Below are 27,244 nucleotides of genomic sequence, written 5' to 3' on the forward strand. Positions count from 1 at the left end.
GAGTGTTGCACTCAAGAATAAATCTGGTAGTAAACGGCAATGCCACACATTTGTCTTTAGCTGTTCTTAAAATTTTAACATCACTTTTCTGAACAAACTTGCAGAAATTGTGCTCAAGTAGCAGTGAAGAACTTCACTGTGTATTAAAGTGGGTACATAGCAGGAATTTGGCTGTTAATTTGGTCATGTTTTCTATACTGATACAACAGATGGAGTTATTCTTTATTGCTTAAACTAATATCACTTAATTTTAATACTGGAATGCGCTTGATTGTTAGGCATTCTTTAAATTGCACTGAAATTAAGTTCGATTGATGATACCCGACAAAGTCACACTGTATAAAGAGCATGAATTATGATTTAAAACAAAGGACGGGCAAAATTTGGAATTGAAACAGTGTGCCTGAATAGCATTAATAGAAACGTGGTCATGCAATAGGCAGCGATCTTCTGATCAGCATCCTCAGTCAGTACTGAATTTTAAAAGTCACTGCTGGCTGCAGTTTGGCATCAGTCAGTGAAATGATGCTGCAATACTGATCACAGCTCATTCCAGGAAACTGCTGACTTAACAAATGAACCCCTGACACGAGCTGAGCTGTTTTTTGTTTACTGCCAGACCCAAGTTGAGCTTCCACAAGGTTGCAGTAAGATAGTCTAAAGTCACATTTCTTCAAATGGACACATCAGATTTCCAATGGCAGCAGCATCTATCTATATATATAAAACGGTTTGTCTTTCTGTCTGTTTGTCTTTCTGTCTGTCTGTCTGTCCGGCTATACAATCAAAAGTTATAGAGCGTACCTACACATATGTTATATCAAAAGAAAGCTTATCATTAGGGGACTCTAATAGGCATATTTACTTTTTGGTCAGACAAAAATTGTTCAGACAGTATACAAAAAAGGTTCAAAAAATGGCAACATTCCGCTCATTAGCGTTGAGTGACGTGATGGTTGACCAATCGTACAGGGGATTAACCGGATGGTTGACCAATCGGTGCGTCACGGGGGGCATTTCATTGCGTGTGTGGGCGGGCCTAATCCTTCTGAGCTGAGGTGAGTGGCCGCCATCTTGATTCCTAACTCTTGATTTATTTTTCCCACTTTCTGTGTGTTTATTTTTCCCACTTTCTGTGTGTGTGAGGGGAAATTGTTTTTAAAAAAAGTAAATTAATTTGTAAATATTTTTTCTAAGCTGATTAATTTTCCTACCTTTCACCCTTTTTTTCCTCTTGACTCGCTGCCTCCGCCGGGCACCGCGACCTTGGAGGGTTACCCCACCTGCAGGCCTCGAAGCCTCGGCCTCTCCTCGCCAGCCACGCCCAAGCTAGGAACCGCCCGTCCCGCTGGGCCCACCCCGCGATCGCCGCCATCTTGGTAAAGGCTGGCGGCGCGGGACTGAGCCGAGCGTAGCCATCGCCGCCATCTTAGTAAAGGCTGGCGGGGCGCGAGTCAGCGCGCGCGTCAATGTCGGCCTGGAGCGCGCCTTCATCTAAGGTGAGTCCGGCCGGGCCTCACGCGCTAGGCCGCGCACAGGCTGGCCCTGAGCCGCTGATCCGCACACGGCGGCTTCGGCTCACCGCGGCCGGGCTCTCAGGAAAGGCAGACAGATAGGGGGAGGGAGGGACAGAGAGGAAATCAGGGAGAGACAGGGGGAGGGAGAGGAGAGGGGGAAAGAGAGGCGAGGAGGGGGGAGGGAGAGGAGAGGAGGGGGAGGGAGAGGAGAGGGGGGGAGGGAGAGGAGAGGGGGGGAGGGAGAGGAGGGGGCGAGGGAGGGAGAGGAGGGGGGAGGGAGGGAGAGGAGGGGGGGAGGGAGAGGAGAAGGGGGAGGGAGAGGAGAGGGGGAGAGGAGAGGAGGAGGAGGGGAGGGAGAGGAGAGGGGGAGGGAGAGGAGAGGGAGGGAGGGAGAGGAGAGGGGGAGGGAGGGGGAGGGAGGGAGAGGAGAGGGGCAGGGAGGGAGAGAGAGTAAAGTAGGGAGAGACAGGGGGAGGGAGAGAGAGAGGTTGAGGGAGGGAAAGAGTGAGAGGGAGGGAGAGCTCGCCTTCTTCCTTCCTTCCTTCCTTCACAGGGGTCCATAGGGCCAGGCCTGAGGTGCTGCTTCCCACCCTCTCTCTCCAGGCTAATCCCAAACTAAATCCAGCAGTCTCTCTCTCTCTCTTTCCCCCCCCCCGTCTCTCTCTTCTCCCCCAGTCTCTCTCTCTCTCTCTCTCTCCCCCCCAGTATCTCTCCCTCTCTCTCTCCCCCCAGTCTCTCTCTCTCTTCCCCCCAGTCTCTCTCTCTCTCTCCCCCCCCAGTCTCTCTCTCCCCTCCAGTCTCTCTCTCTTTCTCCCCCTCCCGTCTCTCTCTACTCCCCCCAGTCTCTCTCTCTCTCTCTCCCCCCCAGTCTCTCTCTCTCTCTCTCTCCCCCCCAGTCTCTCTCTCGCTCCCCCCCAGTCTCTCTCTCTCTCTCTTCCCCCCAGTCTCTCTCTCTCTCCCCCCCAGTCTCTCTCTCTCCCCCCCGCCAGTCTCGCTCTCTCTCTCTCCCCCTCCCGTCTCTCTCTACTCCCCCCAGTCTCTCTCTCTCTCTCTTTCAACAACAACATCCCCTCAAAAAACCCTCGGCACCGCCGGGCACTCCAGCTAGTACAAAATAAAAGGAGTTTAAATAAAATTAATACAAAAGCAAAATACAGAGGATGCTAGAAATCAGAAATAAAAACAGAAAATGCCGGAAACACTCAGCAGGTCAGGCAGAATTTGTGCAGAGAGATACAGTTCTGATGAAAGGTCACCAGCCTGAAACACTAACTCTGTTTCTCTTTCCATAGATGCTACCTCACCTGCTGAGTGTTTCCAGCATTTTCTGAGTTTATATTAATATTCCCTTTAAACTGGTTATCCTCAATTACAATCTCCTGCACATCTGAGCATCCATTACTGGTCAAAAAAACTATACATCGACAGTTTGGACATGACTCGTTGCTTTGAGGAACTGTTACTTGATGCTTTCTCTTCAGGAAGCCTTCCTTGATCTTAGGTTCTGCACAGCAAGAATGCACTCAGACACCAAGGGGCCGATTTTCATTGACCCATGGAGTCGGGATTGGAGGCGTGCTGGGGGTTAAAGTCCCGAATTCAGGGGTCCCGACACCATCCCAACCCCAACCTGCCTCCATGTAAGTTTCAAAGGAGGCAGGTACCCGCCCCGCACTGGGACCCGCCTAGCCGAGGCGGGAAGGGATTAGTGCCAATTAGCTTAATCCCTATTTTAAAGCTTGAAGTGTGGGTTTCCCGACGGCTCCAAACCACGCCAAGTTAGGGGAGTTGGGCCGTCGGGTTGAAGGGCTTGGAAGGGTTGAGATGTCGGTGTTCAGGTGAGTGATGGGTGCATGAGTGCAAAGGTAGGTAAGTGTATTTGATGTGTCTAAAGTGTGTAAATTTCAGCGGCAGCAGCAGGGCTATAAAAGGCTCCAGAGACCAGGTAAGGCGTACCAGTCTCCGAACTCGGAACTCAGAGGGAAGGAGAGAAGTAAAAAGTAATCGAGGTGTGACGTCACCAGAAAGCAGGTAAGTGATTGGTTGGTGAGTATTTCTCTCTTTTTAAACTTTAACTCTGTGGTTTATAGTTCTAAAATTCTCTGTGGTGTAGCGGGGACTGTTTATAAGCCAGGGCCCTTAAATATACTATTTAACTGTAGTGTAATTGGTGGGATTGATTTGATTTAATTTAATTTGTTGGTAAATTTTATAAGTTGGTAAGTTCAATTAAATAGAGGTGTGATATTCATCATCTAGAATCGGGGCAGAGGGTATTTAAAAATAATATTAATAAATTTAATTAATTACATAGAATGGGAGAGCAGGTGATGTGCTACTGCTGCAATATGTGGGAGCTGGTGGACACCATTGATGCTCACGGTGATCACATTTGCAGTAAGTGCTGGCTGCTCGAGGAACTCCGGCTCCGTGTTGAAGAGCTGGAGTCCGAGCTTCAAACACTGCGACACATCAGGGAGGGGGAGAGTTACCTGGACTCTGTGTTCCAGGAAGTAGTCACACCAATTAGATTAACTAATTCAGATGTATTCCGTGGTCAGGGACAGGAGGGTGTGACTATGAATGAGGCAGGTACGGGGATCCAGGAGGTAGTGTTGGAGGAGCTGCAGCCCTTGCTCTTGTCCAACAGGTTCGAGGTTCTTACTCCTAGTGAGGACAGGAACGGGGACTGCAGGGAGGATGAGCAACCTGGCCACAGCACTGTGGAACGGGGGGCCATTCAAGTGGGGGGAGTAAAAAGAAATGTTGTAGTGGTAGGGGATAGTATCATAAGGGGGATAGATAGGGTTCTTTGCAGCCGAGAGCGAGAGTCCCGAAGGTTGTGTTGCCTGCCCGGTGCCAGGGTTAAGGACATCTCCTCTGGGCTGGAGAGAAACTTGGAGTGGGAGGGGGAGGATCCAGTTGTTGTGGTCCATGTTGGTACCAACGACATAGATAGGACAAGGAAAGAGGTTCTGCTGAGGGAGTATGAGCAGCTAGGGGCCAAATTAAAAAGCAGAACCACAAGGGTAATAATCTCTGGATTACTACCTGAGCCACGAGCAAATATGGCTAGGGTAAATAAAATCAGAGAGTTAAATGCATGGCTCAAAGACTGGTGTGGGAGAAATGGGTTTCGCTTCTTGGGACACTGGCACCAGTACTGGGACAGGAGAGAGCTGTTCCGTTGGGACGGACTTCACTTGGCCAGTGCTGGGACTAGAATCCTGGCGAATCGAATAACTAGGGCTGTAGAGAGGGCTTTAAACTAATTAGTGGGGGGGAGGTTTCAAGAGAGCGAAAAATAAAAATGTCAGCGGAGAAGGCAATAGGGCAAAGTAGCAGTGGGGAAATTAAAAACCAGAGCGTGTCAAGAAGGGACAGAATATATGAAGGTAAAGTAGTAAAGGGGTTAAAAGCAGGAATAAATTGTCACAAAACATATTTAAAAGTTCTTTATCTGAATGCACGCAGCATTCGTAACAAAATAGACGAGTTGACGGTACAAATAACTACACATGGGTATGATCTGGTGGCCATTACAGAAACATGGCTGCGAGGTGACCATGACTGGGAACTAAACATCCAGGGGTATTTGACTATTAGGAAGGACAGACAGGAAAGGGAGGTGGGGTGGCTATGTTAATAAAGGATGGAATCACTGCAATAGTGAGAAATGATATTGGATCAAAGGATCAGGATAGTGAAACAGTTTGGGTGGAGATAAGGAATAATAAGGGGAAAAAGTCACTCGTGGGCGTAGTCTATAGGCCTCCTAACAGTTGCAACTCTATTGGTTGGAGTATAAATCAGAAAATAGTTGGGGCTTGTAATAAGGGAACAGCTATAATCATGGGAGATTTTAACTTTCATATTGACTGGACAAATCAAATTGGGTAGGGCAACCTTGAGGAAGAGTTCATAGAGTGCATTAGGGATGGGTTCCTTGAGCAGTATGTTACTAAACCAACCAGGGGGCAGGCAATCTTAGATCTGATCCTGTGTAATGAGACAGGATTAATAAAAAATGTCCTAGTAAAGGATCCCCTTGGAATGAGTGACCATAACATGGTTGAATTCCAAATTCAGTTGGAGGGTGAGAGAGTTGGATCTCAAACCAGCGTACTAAGCTTAAATAAAGGAGACTATGAAGGTATGAGAGCAGAGTTGACTAAAGTGGACTGGGAAAATAGATTAGGGTGTAAGATGGTACATGAGCAGTGGTGTACATTCAAGGAGGTATTTCATAACTTTCAAGAAAAATATATTCCACTGAGGAAAAAGGGGCGTAAAAGAAAAGACAGCCATCCGTGGCTAAGTAAAGTAATAAAGGACAGTATCTGACTGAAAACAAGGGCATATAAAATAGCCAAATCTAGTGGGAGGATAGAAGATTGGGAAGCATTTAAAAGCCAGTAAACAATAACTAAAAGATTAATTAAGAAAGGGAAGATAGATTATGAAAGTAAACTAGCAAAAAATATAAAAACAGATAGCAAGAGTTTCTACAGTTATATAAAAAGAAAAAGGGTGGCTAAAGTGAATGTTGGTCCCTTAGAGGACGAGACCGGGAAATTAGTAGTGGGGAACATGGAGATGGCAAATACGCTGAACAAATATTTTGTATCAGTCTTTACAGTAGAGGACACTAAAAATATCCCAACACTGGACAAACAGGGGGCTATAGGGGGGGAGGAGCTAAACATGATTAAAATCACTAAGGAGATGGTACTTGGTAAGATAATGGGACTTAAGGCGGATAAATCCCCTGGACTTGATGGCTTACATCCTAGGGTCTTGAGAGAAGTAGCGGTAGGGATTGCGGATGCATTGGTGGTAATTTTCCAAAACTCCCTGGATTCAGGAAAGGTCTCAGCAGATTGGAAAACTGCTAATGTAACGCCCTTGTTTAAAAAGGGAGGTAGACAAAAGGCTGGAAACTATAGACCAGTTAGCCTAACATCTGTGGTTGGTAAAATGTTGGAGTCCATTATTAAGGAAGCAGTAACAGGACATTTGGATAAGCATAATTTAATCGGACAGAGTCAGCATGGTTTTATGAAGGGGAAGTCATGTTTGACAAATTTGCTTGAATTCTTTGAGGACGTAACAAACAGGGTGGATAAAGGGGAACCAGTGGATGTGGTGTATTTGGACTTCCAAAAGACATTTGACAAGGTGCCACACAAAAGATTACTGCACAAGATAAAAAATCACAGGATTGGGGGTAATATACTGGCATGGGTGGAAGATTGGCTATCTAACAGAAAACAGAGAGTGGGGATAAATGGTTCATTCTCGGGTTGGCGATCAGTAACTAGTGGTGTTCCGCAGGGGTCAGTGCTGGGACCCCAACTCTTTAAAATCTCTATTAACGATTTGGAGGAGGGGACCAAGTGCAACGTATCCAAGTTTGCCGACGATACAAAGATGGGAGGGAAAGCAGTGAGTGAGGAGGACATAAAAAACCTGCAAAAGGACATAGACAGGCTAAGTGAGTGGGCAGAAATTTGGCAGATAGAATATAATGTTGGAAAGTGTGAGGTTATGCACTTTGGCAGAAAAAAATCAAAGAGCAAGTTAAAATGGAAAGAAACTGCAAAGTGCTACAGTACAAAGGAATCTGGGGGTCCTGGTGCATGAAACACAGAAGGTTAGTATGCAGGTACAGCAGGTGATCAGGAAGGCCAATGTAATCTTGGCTTTTATTGCAAGGGGGATGGAGTATAAAAGCAGGGAAGTGTTGCTTCAGTTATACAGGGTACTGGTGAGGCCACACCTGTAATACTGCGTACAGTTTTGGTTTCCATATTTAAGAAAAGATATACTTGCTCTCGAAGCAGTTCAGAGAAGGTTCACTTGGTTGATTCCGGAGATGAGGGGGTTGACTTATGAGGAAAGGTTGAGTAGGTTGGGCCTCTACTCATTGGAATTCAGAAGAATGAGAGGCGATCTTATCGAAACATATAAGATTGTGAGGGGGCTTGATCGGGTGGATGCGGGGAGGATGTTTCCACTGATGGGTGAGACTAGAACTAGGGGGCATAATCTTAGAATAAGGGGCTGCCATTTCAAAACTGAGATGAGGAGAAACTTCTTCACTCAGAGGGTAGTAAATCTATGGAATTTGTTACCTCAGAGAGCTGTGGAAGCTGCGACATTAAATACATTTAAAACGGAGATAGACAGTTTCCTAGCTGATAAGTGAATTAGGGGTTACGGGGAGCGGGCAGGGAAGTGGACGTGATTCTGGGTTCGGATCAGCCATGATCCTATTGAATGGCGGAGCAGGCCCGAGGGGCTGTATGGCCTACTCCTGCTCCTACTTCTTATGTTCTTATGTAAAGAAGTTTAAATTACCTGTACTTACCTTTTTAGCCTTCTTTCCTCTGGGTTTCGGGAGTCCATCTTCTAACCGGCACAGAAAGCAGAATGGCTGCGAACTGTCAAAAGTGACATCCTGCAGCTTTCTGTGCCGGTGAGATTTCTAACTGAGTCTGTGTAGAAGGACTCAGGTTAGAAGTAAGACTGTCAGTGTTTGACAGCTTCAAACAGCTGTGAAACACTGATATTTCATTTGTCAAAACGTCTTGACAGATGAAATTTCAGTCTGTGACATCACCTGTTGCCGGGTGGCCCTTAATTGGCCTGCTGAGCCCGTTGGGTGGGCTCAACAAGGTCAATCAAGTTAAAATCGCGTGGATTGGCCGCATCTCAATGGAGGCGGGACTACAACCCCGAAAGTTGTAGTCCCGCCTCCTTCCCGACGTCTGAATAAAAATCACCCCCCAAGTGCCCAGTTTTTAGTTGTGCAAGTGGAGAAATGTCTGTGCAATTGTAACATTTATCCCAAGTGGAGAGGTGGGAAGATTTCCCTTGTGTGCTAGATGTAAAATAATAATTAATTTGTTTTTAAAAAACAGGTTTATATTGTTGGATTGCAAAATTAGGCCTGTGAACCGAAGCCTGAATCCTCCAGTCTCTAATACATTAACCATTAGGCTGTAATACTAGAAATCATATTTAAAGGATGATTAGCTTCACATTATTGAGATACAGGAAACTTTGGTTTATCCGGAGGTTAACTGTCTGGAATGCTCGATCCACCGGCAAAATTCAGGAGTCGGTTCAGTAAGTTTTTTTTATTTTCGTTGCTTTTTTTTCACCAGTCAGGCTCTGCAAGGTCTAGCTAAAGCTGTTGCTTAGCTACAGAGACGCTTGCAAGCTACGGCCGACTGTTTAGAAGCTGTTGCTAAGCAACAGGGTTTGTTGCTAGATACAGAGCTCAAAAGCTCCGTATGTTTTAACATTAGCGCTGGTTTTTCCGGCAGTTTTGATGGGACGGCAACAGTTCGGTCCCGTCGGTGCCGGATATCACAAAGTTTCCTGTATATATGTATTAAAAGCGTACATGTAGCATTTAGATAGCTGCAAAGCATGATGGGATGCTTGACCATTAACTCTTTTTAACTGGTACTGTAGAATAGCTGACCAAAGCAGATTTGCCAGACTGCTGGCCGCCACCCCACGTATCTCCAAACATTTTGGAAAGTTGTTATCAGCTTCACAGAAGCAGTGTTCAACATAGCTTGCCCTTCTAAGAGATAAGGAGAACTAGCCACAGAGTATATGGCTTTGTGGTATATTTGCTCGATGGTTAGGGGAGACACATGTCCTTTGAAGTTACAAACCTGCAGACACTGGCTCCTTCTGTAGAATTGGGCTATACAACATTTATAAGAGAAGTCTCTAAAATCCCACAACAAGTTGTGGCCACCAAGTTAAACACTAAAAGGAATCAGCCATTTCTGAGACAATCCTTGCTTCAAACACCTTATCTCCCTTTGGAATGTTTGCTTGAAGCCTGAGCTGACATTGTTTATCCCAACAAGCTTTTCTCGAGAGATTAATGAAGTAACCGTGCATCTCCAGGGCTAGCACAGTAGCACCAGGGGGTAATAAGCCTGGTTGCGGCCTTGCTGGAAGCTACTTTGTGGAGTCTCAATGTCTGAAAACTATATGCTTACTGATAAGGGTAACTACAACTAATGTGGGATGTTTAGTGTCACAGGACACCTCAAGGTGAGCCCTGACAGTTGAGTGACTAACCATGTCAACCAATAAGAGAGTAACTGTAGTGACACTGTTTGTATGTATATGCCCACATTTCGTAACCAGTGGACGTTGCCTATTGAAAGGTATAAACATGCTTGTATTGCTGCTTTTCCTTTGAGAGTTAGGTGCGAGCTTGAGGAAGCTAACCACTCTCCCTTTGTGCACAAGGCCTCCCGGTCGTTTTCTAATAAATTTTAACTTTGTCAGCAGTTCCGTCTCCGTCTGGTTTTGCTCTGAAAATTCGAGTCTAACAATGTCTTCATTACAGAAAGTGCAGAGGAAACCTTCCTCCAACATGTCTTTGTTTGTTACGCTTTGTGTAATAAGTAGTGACATCTATTGGCAGGACATTAATATTGTATGATATTTATAATAAAGGGTGTTCAACTGAAACATTAACTTGTCTCACCTCTTCAGGTGTTGATGAACCTGCTGTATTTCTAGATTTTACTGAATGGTGCTGAAACAAGGACACTGATGAAAGAGGTATTCAAGCTTCTACAGAGCTTTGAGATGCGGGTTTGGAGACGTATGGAGAAAGTAAAGGGAATAGAAACGAAAATGAATGTGGAGATGTTGTCAATGATATAAGAAGAATATTGATGTTATTAGAAAAAGGCAAATGAATTGTTTGGGCATGTGCTGAGGGGATGAGATGTTGAAAGAGGTGATAGAAGGACAGGTGAAAGAAAAAGGATCAAGAGCGAAGAAAAGATAGTCTGGACCACCTGAAGAATGGAAGATTGTATGGAGAATTGAAGAGAAAAGCAAAAGACAGAGTGGTTTGGATAAGGGAGAATTGAGCCAGAACCTTCCTTCGACAGGCCAGTGATGATAATATCAAAAAAACAACGGGATTCAGTTTCTTTTATTTGTGCTAACAGGTTGTCCAAATTGGACATATCCATAACACATAACTGGAATGCCAACCATCCACTAGATATTTGGACTGACAGTTCAATCAATGGCCTCTGATCTGGAAAAAATCTATGGACTTATCTGAGGGCTCCCGAGGTCTGGACACTTCCGCTCCTAGGCCTCTCCACAGTCGAAATGCACAGGGCCCACGTAACCCAGAGGCGCATGCAGTTCGCAAGTGTCCCTGGGATCACATGGGCCATGGGGAGCCAATCAAATAAGGGAATCTCCCTTCATACACTTGACAGATAGACCTGTCAAATATATGAATATAGATCACCCCAAAAACACTGTAAAACATTAAAGAATTTTTTTTTAATTACATTTTTTAAATGGGTTGAAATTACAATAAATTAAATATTTTAAACAAAAATTAATTTTTTGAAAAAAATTATTAAAGTTTTTTATGGGGCTAAAAATAAACTTACCTTCTTTTAAAGTATTTAAAAATGATAAATGAGTGAAAACTTTTTTTTTTACTTTTTGCAACTCTTATGCTGGTAAGAGCAGGCCTTACGCCTGCTTTAGGCCTGCTTTTACCAGTGTAAGATTTCTAAGGGTTTTCTGCAGGCAGAGGTTCTCCAGAAAGCAGAACTATCTGCCTGCAGAGGCCCTTCTCTAGGATAGGCGTCCGATCTGTCAAGAGCATTCTTGACAGATCGGAAATGCCGGTTTTCAGCGCATGCGCTGTGCATGCCTGTAACCGGCATTTCCGATGGGTGTGTACACAGCTCGTACACACCTATAGGCATCGGAATACACGGCCCAATGTTTTATCTTTTTTGAACCTGTTATTTTGTAGTAGCTGATGAAAAGACATTTCAACCATATAGCAAAGAATAATCAGTATGATATTGCAGGAGAAGCTATAGTTATGAGGAGAGATTTGTGATACTGGCACTATTTCCACAGGAGCAAAGAAGGCTAAGAGGATAGTTAATGGAGATGTTTTAAATTATGAAGGTTTCTGATACGGTGAACATACAAAGACTATTTCCTCTGATTTGGAAGTCAGTGACGAGGGATTATCAGCTTAGAATTGTCATTACGAGAGTGAGGAAAGGTTAGGAGACATTGCAGTTATTAGGATTAGAATGTTTTGCCACAGCGAATGGTTGAGGTAGAGACCAGTGAATCTGTTAAGGAAAAAGGGGATAAAAAATTGAAGCAGAAGAAAATACAGGGCTATGGGGAGCTAGCAGGGCAATGGTTTAGTTTGGTTGGGTTGCTCTAGCAAAAAATGATGCAGTCACGATGGGCTAAATTGCCTTCTTCTGTGCTGTAAACTTTTATGGTGCAATAGTTACTTGCACATCAGTGTGACAGGATGAAAAGCAGAAAGAAAAACATAACTTTTTTAATAACATTGGCAGTGTCAAATCTCATTGTTGACTGGCAAATAGTTGCCTCCTTAGTGGTTCTTACTTAGTGAAGCATGAGTTCCATTATTGAGTATAATAGAGCATCTCCAAGGGACAAGGCGAACAACATTTGCTGGTCTGAGCAGTTTTGATAATGTAATTAATAGTAAGAAACATCCAATGCTTTTGGTCAGATCCAAACCATTTGCTCTGAGTTTAGAATTTTAACAGTTCCTTTGCAAATCACACATGATATGCATTCTAATTATAAAGAGAGTCACATACCCCAGCCAAGGCAGAGAAAGCGTTTCCTTATCAGCCTGGTCCTAATTTTTCCCAGCACGGCAAGATAGGACTGCCAGGCTTCTGTCAACACCCAACAGAAGGAGGAGAGGAAAAAGAAATGCAGAAAAGCTGCTGTCATCATGCACACACCCTGGGGAAAAGCAGGAAACATGTTTTGAAGAACATTTTAAGCACCGAGTGAAAAATGCCTTACGAAGCCAACGACAATAAACTCCCTGGGGAGTTCTGTACAAAACAGGCAGAAATAACCAAGATGAATCTTTTTCATAATTTACTGTAACACTACAATGAGTTAATCTGGCTGATCATTATAATTTGTGTATTTAGCTCAGTGCGCTGTGGGGTGAATTTGGGGTTACTCCCATCTACTGCAGAACATTTGCTTGTTTACTTGTGCCGCATTTAGCCAAATGAGGGAAGTACTTTGAATGTTATGTGTATGGCAACATAAATGAGTTCATGAAAACCTTCTCTGGATGATATTATTATCGGAATCTTGCATTCTTTTTTGAACAAGTTTGTGATTTCAGCACTAATACAGAACAGAGGCGATCTTGAACTCAGTTAAGAAGCTGCTATACGCAGTGACCAGAACAATTCTTCTTCTGTGGTTTCTTTGGACTAAAGTTTTGAGACGTGTCTGTCACACTTTAGGTGTTACATTGTCACACATACATATTTCTATTTTGCACATATAAAAGGTGGAAGAAAGCCAGTCATTTCCAATATTCAGAGAAACTTCTCTGCCAACAGAAAATGCTTTCTAATTCACTTCAAGAGTCAAACTTATTTTAAGTTTTGCAGTATTTTGCTTTTCTGATCTCTGTTTGGGCTGATGATCTGCTCAAGAACAATTAACCTTTAACTGACTCGGGGAGGCACAGCAATTATACCCTGTGCCTTAAAGGGACACTAAGTTGCACACAGGCGCTCCTTAGCAGCACAATCATAATGCATTACATGGTATAATGCTCTAGCCTGTACAAAGCAATATATCCTCTGATCTAAAGTCAGCACTGTGTTATGCAAACCCTCAAGTTAACTGCATAACATTACATTTCAGAGCAATTAGGAAATAATTTATGGCCCATATTGAGTAGCTCAACCACTGTTTATTGATCTAGAAGATATCAAATGCATATCGGGGTCAGTCTGATCCTCAGTTGTGAGGATCTTTGTAGCTTGTCAGCTGGGCCACCAGGTGGAGCACTTTTCAACCTCGAACTATATCACTGTGTGAAGGTGTATATCATATCCAGCTTGCTACAAAGCTGTGATGGTATGTTACTGGCAGTGCACTCAGACAATCATGCTCTTGGCTGGCGAAGGACACATGGAGCCAAGAACTTAAGTGAGGGAAAACAGATGGACATACTAGTTGTCTAATCTATGTATAAACTGCTACCCAAGTTTTATAGGTACCATTTTGGCTAGAACAATGAAATATTTCACCTACATACTTAAGGGATACATAACTAAGTAAGAAAGCACCAAATCGTACAATGCTTCACACTATGGAATATCAGGCTGTGATGCCAACGCCAAAAACTGAAAAGTAGAAACCTGAGTTGGTGACGGGAAAGAGCGGTATTTAACTAACAGCTCTGGTACATTAGTATAAAGAGATGTCACCTGCTCTAATATACCCTATATATATCGTATTCAAATGTCACATGGATAGTATAGTTTAATTGTTGCAATGTGATGTCCCATGGCAAATCCCCAAAATTTCAACAATTACCACCTGTAGCATGATTTGCTGCCCAAATACTGCATTTTTGTATAAATATCCTGAAGACGGTGAAAATGTTAGCTTCTAAGTGTTAATCAATCACTTGTCACATCAATTCCCGTGTAATGTGTACATTAGTATCAGCTTTTGATGTGATATACTGGGTTTGTTTGTTTTATTATGTTAGATCCAGTTTAATTAAAACTTAATCACAGAATTTCAACAGACGAAATTGCTTTCCATTGTATCGAATCCCAATGTATCAAACCATTCATTCCCATTGTATAGAATCCCAATGTATCAAAACCTTTCCCATTCATTCCCATTGTATAGAATCCCAATATATCAAACCATTCATTCCCATTGTATAGAATCCCAATATATCAAACCCATTCCTATTAATTCCCATTGTATAGAATCCCAATGGATCAAACCCTTTCCCATTCATTCCCATTGTATAGAATCCCAATGATCAAACCCTTTCCCATTCATTCCCATTGTATAGAATCCCAATGGATCAAACTCTTTCCCATTCATTCCCATTGTATAGAATACCAATATATCAAACACTTTTCCTTCATTCCCATTGTATAGAATCCCAATGATCAAACCCTTTCCCATTCATTCCCATTGTATAGAATCCCAATGGATCAAACCCTTTCCCATTCATTCCCACTGTATAGAATCCCAATGATCAAACCCTTTCCCATTCATTCCCACTGTATAGAATCCCAATGGATCAAACCCTTTCCCATTCATTCCCACTGTATAGAATCCCAATGATCAAACCCTTTCCCATTCATTCCCACTGTATAGAATCCCAATGGATCAAACCCTTTCCCATTCATTCCCACTGTATAGAATCCCAATGATCAAACCCTTTCCCATTCATTCCCATTGTATAGAATCCCAATATATCAAACACTTTTCCTTCATTCCCATTGTATAGAATCCCAATGATCAAACCCTTTCCCATTCATTCCCATTGTATAGAATCCCAATGGATCAAACCCTTTCCCATTCATTCCCACTGTATAGAATTCCACTGAACCAAACCAAATAGGATGTCATGGCCTTGGAGAGGGTGCAGAAGAGATTTACTAGAATGGTACTAAGGATGAGGGACTTCAGTTACGTGGAGCGACTGGAGAAGCTGGGATTGTTATCCTTAGAGCAGAAGTTAAGGGGAGATTTAATAGAGGTGTTCAAAATGACAAAGGTTTTGATAGAGTAAATAAGAAGAAACGGTTTCCACTGGCAGGAGGGTCGGTAACCAGAGGACACAGATTTAGGATAATTGGCAAAAGAATCAGCGGGGAGATGAGAAAATGTTTTTTTATGCAGCGAGTTGTTATTATCTGAATTCACTGCCTGAAAAGGTGGTGGAAGCAGATTCAATAGTAACTTTCAAAGGAGAATTGGACATATATTTGAAAGGGAAATGTTTTCAGGGCAATGGAGAAAGAGCCAGGGGAGTGGGACTAATTGAATATCTCTATCAAAGAGGTGGCACAGCAACGATGGGCCAAATCCCTCCTTCGCTGCTGTAAGATTCTATGATATCCCTCCCCATTCATTCCCACTGCATAGAATTTCACTGGACCAAATCCTTTCCCATTCATTCCTATTGTATAGAATCCCTATGGACTAACTCCTTCTCAATCACTCCCAATAACAAAATTCCTAATCCAAGCATGAAACTTGAAACATTGTATTTCCTAGTTATTTGCTAAGCATACAACATAGTGATTGTTCTATCACATTTAACCTGAAATTTATACACTTAATGTATTTTATATAAAATACTGTTTCGCTTCAGTGTTTCCTATTCTTTCTGTTCAGGTTGAATTGCTTCATGAAAAACTTAATTAACTGTTGGGCAGACTTAGAAACTGGCTTCTTTCAAATGCAATTTACAGAAATCCCACTCCATTCCAAACCAGCCAGATCATTTCTTCCAAACTAGCCGTGTGTTGTTCAGAATTCAGCTTTGTTCATGTATTGAAAGGTCCGCAATATCTGCCTTACAACAAAGCCTGTATCTTGTCCCTCACTACTCCGCCCTGTGTTTATAATGTTACTATTACACACACTGAGGGCAGGATTTTACCAGCCCGAGGAGGCGGGTATGGAGGCGGGACTGCCGGGAAAGTGGCAGAATTTGGGGGCGGGTGGCAAACCCGCCTCCATGCCCTCTTGCCAGGAGGTGGGAAGCCATCCCGCCCCTGGTCCCGTCTCCTTGGAGGCAGGAAGGGATTAAAGCCAATTAACTGCTTGTTAACAGGTAGTTAACAGGCAGAAAATAGGATTATCCCCATTTTTTGTCCTGAAGTGCGGGCTTCCCGACCTGGGGGAACCCCACCGGGGTGTAGGAGGCGAGTAGGAGGTCTGCAGGGGTCGGAGGGGTCTGAAAGTGTGATGTAGAGGTGCGTGATCGGTGCAAGTGTGGAGTGGTAAGTATGTGAGGTGAGTGTAAAGTGTTAGAAAATGTTAACTTACCTTTGTTTCTACCTACAGCCTTCAGCCGCTGTGGAGCCGGAGTCCCGACATCTCCATTGTAGAGATCACGGACTGGCTGTTGGATCCTCCGATGCAACAGCCAGCTGATTTCTGCAAAGTAGAAAGGTTTGATGAGTCCTGAACACAAGGCTTCATCAAACTACACAGAATGTCAGTGTTTGACAGCTTCACAGAGCTGTCAAACGATGACATTTCTTCTTTCAAAAATTCTTGACAGATGACACATCATACGTTGACGTGCTCTGTCACTGACTTCCCCTTAATTGGGAAAATCCCGCTGGTTGGCCAGAAACTGATGGAGGCAGGACTGAAACCTGGCAAGCAACAGTCCCGCCTCCAACACGTCTCCCTTCATAAAATTCTGCCCTTTCTGTTTCCTTTGAAAGGTTTATTGAACATTTCTACAATAAAAATATATAAATGTAATCAATAACTGTGTAATTATTGAAGAACTTGTGGCAGTTGTCATGAGCAGGCAGGCAAGTGGTGACACGGCTATCAACATACCCATGATGCACTGCAAATTAGAGTTAGATGCAATGATACCACCCACTACTTAGTGCTCATTCACGTAAAACATCATCCGTTTAAACGCTCAAAATATGTTCATAATTGGGATAAGTGTTCTAAATTCTTTTAGGAAAAAGAAATTACTATGTTTTAGAATATTAGCTTTCTCTGTATAAGAAAACAATCACTTGCAGTGAAGCAGTTAGACATTTTAGACAGGATCCAAGCAATCTGAGCCTCAGCCGCCAGTCAATTTGAAAAGGATGCTGCGCTACTGCTGTTCTACTGGAGTATTCAGTAAACACTGTGTCACATCACATTTATAAGGCATTCTCAAAGTATTTTGGAGGAAAACAAACGCATTACTTCTCCACTTTGGCTCTTTGAAGCCAATGGTGAACAGGGGAATCTGAATGAATGAACTAGTTTCAGAATATAGCAGTGGGAAGCAAAATTGGAATTACATGGGGTGATAGAGGCACAGTCAGTGATATCCATTTACATGCAGTTTAAGAAGGCTACAAATACTAGACTTGTAGTTTACAGAACTGGCTGCATAAGTAGAAAAGCTGTGTGTTAGTCACAATTGCCAGGAGCTTTCTTATATCAAGAATTAACTATTCTACATCACAAGTCAGCTAGATCTTGGTAAGCAGAATGTGAGTGTAGGTTGCAAAACTTCACAAAATGTAAAGATGCATATCCATACTTTCTCTGTGGGTTTACTAAATGTGAGAAGTGAACCAAGGTGTGTAAAATAGCACTAATATGTATAGTCTAGTTCTTTTATGGATAAAGCTAAACTCCCTTCCCCAGGCTGCAGCTGAGAGGCCTTTACTAGTGTGCTTTCTCTGCAAGGAGGGATGCGAGAGCAACCAACGATGATTCTCCAACCAATTTTCACTTCTCCATGTAGAGAAACAACTAATCTTCACTTACTGTCTCCCAGCATGTCTGAGCTTGAGAATGTATCGAGTGAGAAACTGATGCTGTGCCATCTTATTGGTGTTCTAACATGCTGTGCTAATTCTAGCTTCAAAAGCATGGCTAAAACACAACAGCCACTAAGACAAAGCTGTGGGTAAAGGCCAATTCAGACTTTTATCGAATTAAGGTACAGGTAGACTACCTTTTATCCGAACTTCCGAAAACCGAAACCCTCTAAAAACCGAAGGTTTTTTCGTTCAGTGTAAGTCGTGCGCACGACATGACCAGAGTGGCGCACGACCCCGACCCCCGCTGACGACCCCCCGCGGACCCCCCCGCCCCCGACCCCCGCCGACACCCCCGCCGACCCCCCCGCCGACCCTGACTCCCGCCGACCCCCCCGCCGACACACCCGCCGACCCCGACTCCCGCCGACCCCCCCCCGCCAACCCCCCTGCGGACCCCCGCCGACCCCCGCCGCCGACCCCCCGCGGACCCCCCCGCCGACCCTGACCCCCGCCGACCCACCCCCGACAAATTTCCCAGTCTTATAAAATACCTTCCGAAATCCGAAATTTTCCGAAAACCGAAACACGGCTGGTCCCGAGGTTTTCGGATAAAGGATAGTCTACCTGTACCTTCAAAATGAAAGGGTAGTATTAACAGTGTCTGTTGTCCAAATGTGTGGGACTGCCCTTGCCTAGTTCCATTCCTATTTATCCATTCGTAGCCAGAGAAGCTCCTGCAATGGCTTCCCTTCCCGCTCCTGCATCATTAACACTGGAATTCCCCAAGGATCTATCTATGGCCCTCTCCTATTTCTCATCCACATGCTGCCCCTCAGCAACTTCATCTGAAAACATGTCACGTTCCACATGTACGCTGATGACATCCAGCTCTATCTCACCACCACCTATCTCAACCCCTCCACTGCCTCTGATTTGTCACGCTGCTTATCCGATGAGCAGAAATTTCCTCCAATTAAATATTGGGAAGACCGAAGCCATTTTTTTGGTCCCCACCACAAACTCTGTTCCCTTGCCACTGACTTCATCCCCCTCCCTGGCCACTGTCTGAGGCTGGACCAGACGGACCTTGGTGTCTGGTTTGACCCTGAGCTGAGCTTCCGACCCCATAACTTCTCCATCACTAAGACTGCCTATCTCCACCTCCATAACATCACCCAAATCCGTCCCTGCCTTAGCTCAACTGCTGCTGAAACCCGCATCCATGCCTTTGTTACCTCTAGACTCGAGTATTCCAATGCTCGCCTGGCCTGTCTCCCACCTTCCACCCTCTGTAAACTTGAGCTCATCCAAAACACTGCTGCCTGTATCCTAACTTGTGCCAAGTCCCATGTACCCATCACCACTGTGCTCACTGACCTATACTGGCTCCCGGTTAAGCAACGCCTCAATTTTAAAATTCACATTCTTGTTTGCAAATCCCTCCAAAGCCTCTCCCCTCCCTATCTCTGTAACTTCCTCCAGCCCTACAACTCCCCAAGAACTATGAGTTCCCCCAATTTTGTCTGATAACGCTCCTGTGAAGCATCGTGGGATGTTTTTACTGCGTTAAAGTTGTTGTTGTCCATTTACAGACAGTCTGAAACAAGAGCATGAAACATCCTGATCTATCCTCTCCTGACCAACTAAAGAGATTTTGCTGAACTTGTCTATCTGCGCCTGTCACACGCATTCTGTTTATCACTATACGCTTATAAAGTTACCAGATTCCATAACTATGTGCCCTTTCTGGTACCACAGAGATATCTTGCAACTCAAACCTGCCATTCATAGTTGCTCACTGGAAATGGAGTTCAATATGAATACACTTGAATATAAATCTTTAAACTATGTCATCAAAAAAAGTCTGAACACCTTAATTTTTTTTTTCACCTGTGTCTTTCCTCCTGCAAGTTTACCCCTTAAAGTGCAATTTGCCGCATTTGCTGGGTTGCTTAGTGACAAGTTCTGGAGCTGTGTTGAGTCTGAATTTAAATCCTACTGTTAAATTTGTGCTTGTGTTCCTTTCTGCTTGAAGCTATACTGATATGGAACCCTTGCAGAGTAAGAATTATCATCCTTTTCAAATGTTCTCTGAATGATCTATATTGTTACAGTTCAGGCTTTTCCCAACACCTTTCTCATGTTCTCACCTGGATTGCAGACTCCATAGGCAGACTGAGTCTCACATGATTACAGTTTTATTCTGCACCAGGAATGGGTTGGATAGGCCACGTTTAACAATTAATGCCGAATCATAGTGCTGTAAATTGCTTACTGGAGAATACTTAGGGAGTCCACTACGTTCTCCTGTCACCTCAGAAGGAAGAAAGAATGATATGCCACTAGACTGTGTACAGGCTAAACTACTTGGTCAGATAAATTTTAAATATATTGAAGCGAAAAGACACACCAGGATACAATACAACATAAAAATTGAACATACAATAATGCAAACTGCATTGACTGTTTAAAGACAAAGCCAGAGTCTGACATTCTTGCAGCTTCTCTCAGCATTGCTCTTAGAAACTGCAGGGGTAATTGACACTTTCAGCAGGGGTGAAAAACTGTCAGTAGCTGCCCTTTATGCACCCTGCCTGATTTTCCATTGACTTCATCGGGGAGGATGTATAATGGGCAGCTGATCCACTACTACCAACTTTCCATTTCCACTGAAAGGGAAAGTCAACCCCACAGTCTCTGAAGGTATGTCGCATGAGGTGGTTTCTGTTCACTTCCGAAGCTAAAGTTCCAAATGTGAGCTTCTTAGTGTAGCACAATTTTCACTCTTACTTTTTTAAACCTGCAAGCTGCATTCTAAAAAATGAAACTCCACTTCTCTGAAAAGGTCAGTGAGTGTAATCCTCAAACTTAAATTAGAATAAATCTGTACAACGATTTCAGAAACAATTTGAATTTTCGAATGATCTTGGATAATCCTTTTGGTTAGCTCAGCTTCACCACTATTCACTTACTTGTCTGAGCTACAAACACTCCCCTTTGCTCTTACCTTGCTGTGTATCTGTGTTTGACCAACCAAAATCAGGATGTTTGATGCCATTATAGACAGGCAAAAGTTGAGTAGAATAATGGATCGCTCTGATTTTATGAATCTGTCGAAACATAATTGAAAAACAAGCCAAATAAATTGCATAATGCTATGAATAAAAACCTTCATGTAGTTGAGCATTTATGTAGAATTATTATACATAGGGCGAAAAATTGAGTCATGACCCCTTTGGGGTGCTAACTTCGCTGGGGCGCTACTCCCCAAAAAATTAGCGCCCCCGCAGCCAAAATTCATCGGTAGCACCCCAAGAGGGAAACGGGGCTCTACTGGAAGCACCCCGCCTCCCTCTTTTTAAAGGGGTGGGGCCTTGCGCAGCGTGACCTGGAGCCCAGCTGGGCCACCAGGGATCGGAGTGCCGGTAAAAGAGCCCAGCACTCAAGAGAAGAGCCGGGCTCACGGAGCACAGCCAGCACTCCGCGGGGGAAGGGGGGGGCGGGTGGGGGGGGGGCGTTGCACAGAAGGCTGGGGACGAAGTCCGAAACTAGAGTCTTAAACTTAAATAAAGCCAATTATATAGGTATGATGAGGGGCGAGTTGGCTAAGGTAGATTGGAAAAATAGATTAAAAAGTAGGGCGGCAGTGGCTAGCATTTAAAGAAATATTTCATAATTCTCAACAGAAATACATTCCATTGAGAAACAAAAACTCCACGGGAAAATTGATCCAACCGTGGCTAACTAAAGAAGTTAAGGATAGCATCAGATTGAAAGAAGAAGCTTATAATGTTGCAAAGAATAATAGTAAGCCTGAGGATTGGGAGAGTTTCAGAAACCAGCAAAGGTTGACAAAAAAATTGATAAAAAGGGAAAAAATAGAATATGAGAGAAAACTAGCAAGAAATATAAAAGCAGATTGTAAGAGTTTCTACAAATATGTAAAAAGGAAAAGAGTAGCAAAAGTAAACGTTGGTCCCTTAGAGGCTGAGACAGGAGAAATTATTATGTGGAATAAGGAAATGGTAGATATGTTTAACAAATATTTTATATCTGTCTTCACAGTAGAAGACACAAAAAGCATCCCAAAAATGGGAAACAAGGGTCTAATGTGGGTGAGGAACTTACCATAATTAACATAAGTAGAGAAAAAGTACTAGAGAAACTAATGGGACTAAAAGCCGACAAATCCCCATGACCTGACAGCCTACATCCTAGGGTTCTAAAAGAGGTGGCTGAAGGGATAGTGGATGCATTGGTTTTGATCTTCCAAAATTCCCTAGATTCTGGAATGGTCCCAGCGGATTGGAAGGTTGCAAATGTAACACCGCTATTCAAGAAAGGAGAGAGAGAAAAAACAGGGAACTACAGGGCAGTTAGCCTGACATCAGTCGTCGGGAAAATGCTGGAATCCATTGTTAAGCAAGTGGTATCAAGTCACTTAGAAAATCATAACAGCGTTTTATGAAAGGGAAATTGTGTTTGACAAATTTATTGAGTTTTTTGAGGATGTAACTAGCAAGGTAGATAAAGGGGAACCAGTGGATGTAGTATATTTGGATTTCCAAAAGGCATTTGATAAGGTGCCACATAAAAGGTTATTACACAAGATTAGGGCTCACGGGGTTGGGGGCAATCTCGGAGCATGGATAGAGGATTGGTTAATGGACAGAAAACAGAGAGTAGGGATAAACAATCTTTTTCAGATTGGCAGGCTGTAACTAGTGGGGTGCCCCAAGGATCAATGTTGGGGATCAGTGATTTACAATCTATATTAATGACCTAGATGAAGGGTGACATAATAAAACTCACTACGCACTTGGTTTGAGCATAAAGCAAGGCTTTAATCAACTTGTTTCAGAACATGGAGGTCTAGTTGTACTTCACTAGTTCCTTGTCTTACAAAATGTCCCTGACAAGCTGGGCCCACGCCCGAGTATTTATACTCCTTGGACGGCGCCACCAGCTGGCCGTCCAGCGTTATTTCATGAGTAGTTTCTTGATGATGATGAGATTTATAACATTCTTCCTGCCTAAAAGATTTGGAAGTCCGACAACTTCCTCTTAACGGATTAGGCGGACCACGAATAGCCGCAGTCTTTTAGATTTTTGTTTATGGCTAGAAGGCACGTCTCCCCAGACCGTGTCTTGGTCCCTGGGCCGCTTGATCCGTACCGGTGGATCGACAGGGCCCGTGTTGCTCTGATCGACCCGAGGGAGGCTGGGGAGATCGTGACTCCGGGTGTGGGTCCCCACAGGCGCAGAACTGGCTTCATTCTCTTTGATAGCCGGGGATTGACCGGCGTCCTGGCCTCGGGTGGCCATCCCACGGGGAGCACTCGGCTCCCCGAGTGGATCCGGTGGGGCAGCTGGCAGATCTCTCGATGTCCCAGGTAGGGCGTCATTTTCGGGAGAGCGCAGAGTGTTGGCATCATCCCCGTGGGTCCCTCTATCAGTTGGGTCCATGGAACCGGCTGGACAGGGAGCCAGGTCCCGGAGCGAAACGGTGGACTCCCAGCCATCAGGGTAGCGCACGTGCGTGTACGTGTGATTGACGTCTGTGAGTTCTACCTCGTTGACGAGAGGATCATTTTTAGATGATCGGACGAATCTTCGGAGCAGCACGGGGCCGGGAGCTGCCAACCATGATGGTAGAGACGTCCCATGGGTGGAGCGACACTGGAAGCTGAAGAATCGCTCGTGAGGTGTGACATTGGTGGACGTAGAAAGGAGAGGCCTGATGGGATGCAACACGTCAGGGAGCATAGTTTCACACTGCTGGTCTGGTAGGTTGCGTGACCTCAGCGCAAGATGAACAGCGTTCCAAATGATAGCGTTGTATCTCTCAACCTGTCTGTTACCGATGGGATGGTACAGTGTCGTTTTACTTGTGGCGATTCCCCATTGGGAGAGATAACTTTTGAGTTCGCTTGACATGAAGGAGGGACCCCGCTCAGAGTGGATGAAATTGGCCGTACCACAAAAGGAAAAGACTTGATCAAGGCATTTGATCACTGTGGAAGTAAGCATATTGGGACAGGGGAAAGCAAAGGGAAAGCGTAAATACTCATCCACCATAGTCAGTAAGTATGTGTTTCGCGTTGAGGAAGGCAACGGCCCTTCAAAGTCAATGCTGAGTCGCTGCATAGGCTGCATAGCGTGTATGAGCGAGCCATCCGATGGACGGAAGAATTGCGGTTTTAATTCCGCACAAATTCTACAGGAGAAGCATGTTCTTTTCACGTCTTCCGTAGAAAATGGGAGATTTTTAGATCGCACAAAGTGCAACATACGGGTAACGCCAGGATGGCATAAGTCAGTATGAAGATCCGCAAGAGTCGAAGTTGACATAGAAGAGCAGAATGTCCGCGTGAGGGTATCTGGGGCCACATTCTCTTTGCCGGGTCGATAATGTATGGTGTATCCAAAGGCGGCCAATTCCATCCTCCAGAGTTGTATTTTGTTATTCTTGATCTTAGTGCGTTTCCGGTTATCCAGCATAAAGGTCACGGAGCGGTGATCGGTTATAAGTGTGAAATGGCGACGAGCGAGAAAATGACTCCATTTACATTCAGCCTCGATGATGGCCGTAGCCTCCTTCTCGACAGGAGGATAATGGAGCTCGCTACCCTGCAAAGTTCTGGACAGAAATACAACGGGTCGACCACCTTGATTCAAGGTAGCAGTGATCGCCACATCCGATGCATCACACTTGACCACGAAAGGAAGATTTTCGTCAATGGAACGAAGTGTGGCTTTTTCCAGTTGTCGCTTGAGGAGGTTGAAAGCTAAAATAGCCGTTGCCTCCAATGGAAATGATTTTGCGTGAAGCATGGGCTGGATCTTGTCGGAGAAGTGGGGTATCCATTTCGCATAATAGGCGAACATGCCGAGTGCCCGACAGAGAGCCAAGATTCGTAGCGGGAGGGAGCTCCTGAAGCGGACGAAGTCACTCTGGATCCGATTTGATGACACCATTGCCCACCCAGATGCCAAGGATGTTGACTGATGGTACTGATTTCACAGATTTGGACTCATTTAAGGTTAAGTTGCGATGACAGAGAACGTCAAAAAATTTCTGGAGATTGGCATCATGCTCCTTCTGGTCATGACCAGCAATGGTGATATTATCCAGACATGGAAAAGTGTCTGTTAAGTTCTCCTGTTTGACTAGGCTATCCATTGCCCGTTGAAAGACAGCCACCCCATTGGTGACCCCAAATGGAAGGCGACAAAACTGGTAAAGCCGACCATTGGCCTCAAAGGCCGTATACTTTATGTCAGAGTCCTTTAACGACACTTGATGATATGCGCACTTTAAATCAAAGGTTGAAAATACCTTATAGTTAGCAAGGTTATTGACCATGTCATCGATGCGTGGTAGTGGGTAGGCATCCAGGTCGGTATACTGGTTAATAGTTTGCGACTAATCGATGCAAATACGTTTCTTGTGCTGCTTCAGAGGGTTTTTGACAATGACGACTTGAGCCCGCCAGGAAGATGAACATGGCTCAATGATATCATCAGCTAGAAGGCGAGAGATTTCTGCCTCGATAATGGATCGATCATCTTGGCTGAAACGTCGTGATTTAGTGACTATGGGCTTACATCGGGGGGAAAGATTGGCAAACAAGGAGGGCTCGTCGAAAGCGCACAAAACGGTACTTTGGAAATAGTAAGCTCCGGCTTTGACCCTCCAAACTCGAAAGTGAATATTTGTGTTGTTTCTGGAAATCCTGTCCCAGGAGCACATCACTGCATAGGTTCTTGAGCACCCTGAGCCGGGTGGAGAAATAAGTGCAGCCATTGAGAATAAGGTCGACAAGACAAAAGCCGGAAGAATTGGTGGTCAGTGTCGTCAGAACCATTTCAATTTCCCTGTCCGAGGGGTAAATACGCAGTTTTAACTTACTGACAGCCCGCTCACTAATGAAGCTGTCAGAGCTGCATGAATCAATTAGTGCACTCAAAATGTGTCCATTTACCGAAACCTTCGTGGCTGCATGGGACAGACTTTGGGGAAAAACAGCTGTGATGGGAGGAGGGGCAGTTTTACCCTTGACAGCTGTAACCTTAGTAGTGGTTCTTGGGGGAGGAGCAGTTTTATAGATTGCAGCTGTAACCTTAGTAGTGGCTCTTGGGGGAGGAGCAGTTTTATAGATAGTAGCTGCAAAACTAACAGGAGCTGTCGACTGGTATACCTTAGAAAAGTGGCCTTTCTTGCTGCAATGATTGCAGGTTGCATTACGAGCAGGACAAAATTTCCGATAATGGAACGCACCTCCACAGAAGAAACACTTCCTTCCAGATTGCCAAGATGCCGCTATGGCAGGGTCGTCATCGGTGTAGGTTTCTAGGATAGGGTTGTCATCAGCCAGGTTGGAGTCATCCTCCGTGAGGGCTTCCACCCGAGGCCTATCGAAGGAGTCACTAAAAGTGATAGCAGCAGCCTGTGCACGTGGTGAAAGATAGGTATCTGCATTCCACTTTGCTAAGTCCAGAGAACATGCCTGGTCATAGGCAGCCTGTAACTTGCGGGTTTTATTCTCCAACAGATGCTGACGTATGAAGGGAGACACAATCCCATTAATAAAGGAATCATGAATTAACTCCTCCTGGTACTGCTCAGGTGTAACAGCTTTAAGATTACAATCCTTGCTGAGCCTGCGAAGTTTCTGAAGGAATTCGTCAAGTGATTCCTCGGGAGTTGTGGCCAGTAGATGCCGAGCAAAAATTTCATTCGGGGACTTGACATATAGCTGCTGTAGTATTTGGATAGCGGCATCATAGTCTACAGTCTTCGATATAATCAAACACATAAGGGGATACATAATTAGCAAGCATTCATAACTTGTTAGGAACATTCTCACCACACTCCTCAAGGAAGTTGCTAAAGGTACGATACCAGTTTTTCCATACCTTAGCAGCTGTAAGTGAATTCGGGTCCAGGTCGAGACGGGCGGGTCTGAGTAGTTTTTCCATAATGGATCAATTACTTGTCTGAGTTCCCTTCTACGGTTCGAGTCGTAGCTGGCTGTTCCCGAAATCACGCAAAGCGTGGCGTCGATATCAAGTTGATTAAATTGACGTAATAAAACTCACTACGCACTTGGTTCGAGCATAAAGCAAGGCTTTAATCAACTTGTTTCAGGACATGGAGGTCTAGTTGCACTTCACTAGTTCCTGTCTTACAAAATGTCCCTGGCAAGCTGAGCCCATGCCCGAGTATTTATACTCCTTGGACGGCGCCACCAGCTGGCCGTCCAGCGTTATTTCATGAATAGTTTCTTGATGATGATGAGATTTATAACAAAGGGACCGAGTGTAACG

At 44.4% G+C, this 27,244-nt stretch overlaps 1 protein-coding gene across 10 annotated transcripts in view; it reads right to left on the minus strand.

Moving 5' to 3' along the window:
- LOC147103064 (adhesion G protein-coupled receptor B2-like) overlaps positions 1 to 27,244 on the minus strand; it is a 1,231,153-nt gene that overhangs the window by 191,616 nt on the left and 1,012,293 nt on the right. For all 10 annotated transcript variants that reach the window (XR_015072890.1, XM_085962346.1, XM_085962351.1 and 7 more), the window contains 2 exons: positions 20,922 to 21,024; positions 12,197 to 12,347 (listed from right to left, as the gene is read on the minus strand). Coding sequence is in view for 9 of the 10 variants with exons in the window: in XM_085962346.1 (XP_085818472.1) it covers positions 12,197 to 12,347; positions 20,922 to 21,024 (254 nt within the window). In the remaining variant the exon portion in view is untranslated. The remainder of the gene's footprint in view (positions 1 to 12,196; positions 12,348 to 20,921; positions 21,025 to 27,244) is intronic.

The sequence above is a fragment of the Somniosus microcephalus genome, chromosome 20, assembly GCF_052327205.1.
Source record: "Somniosus microcephalus isolate GS21.2 chromosome 20, FLI_Smic_1.0, whole genome shotgun sequence".
Classification (NCBI taxonomy): Eukaryota; Metazoa; Chordata; class Chondrichthyes; order Squaliformes; family Somniosidae; genus Somniosus; species Somniosus microcephalus.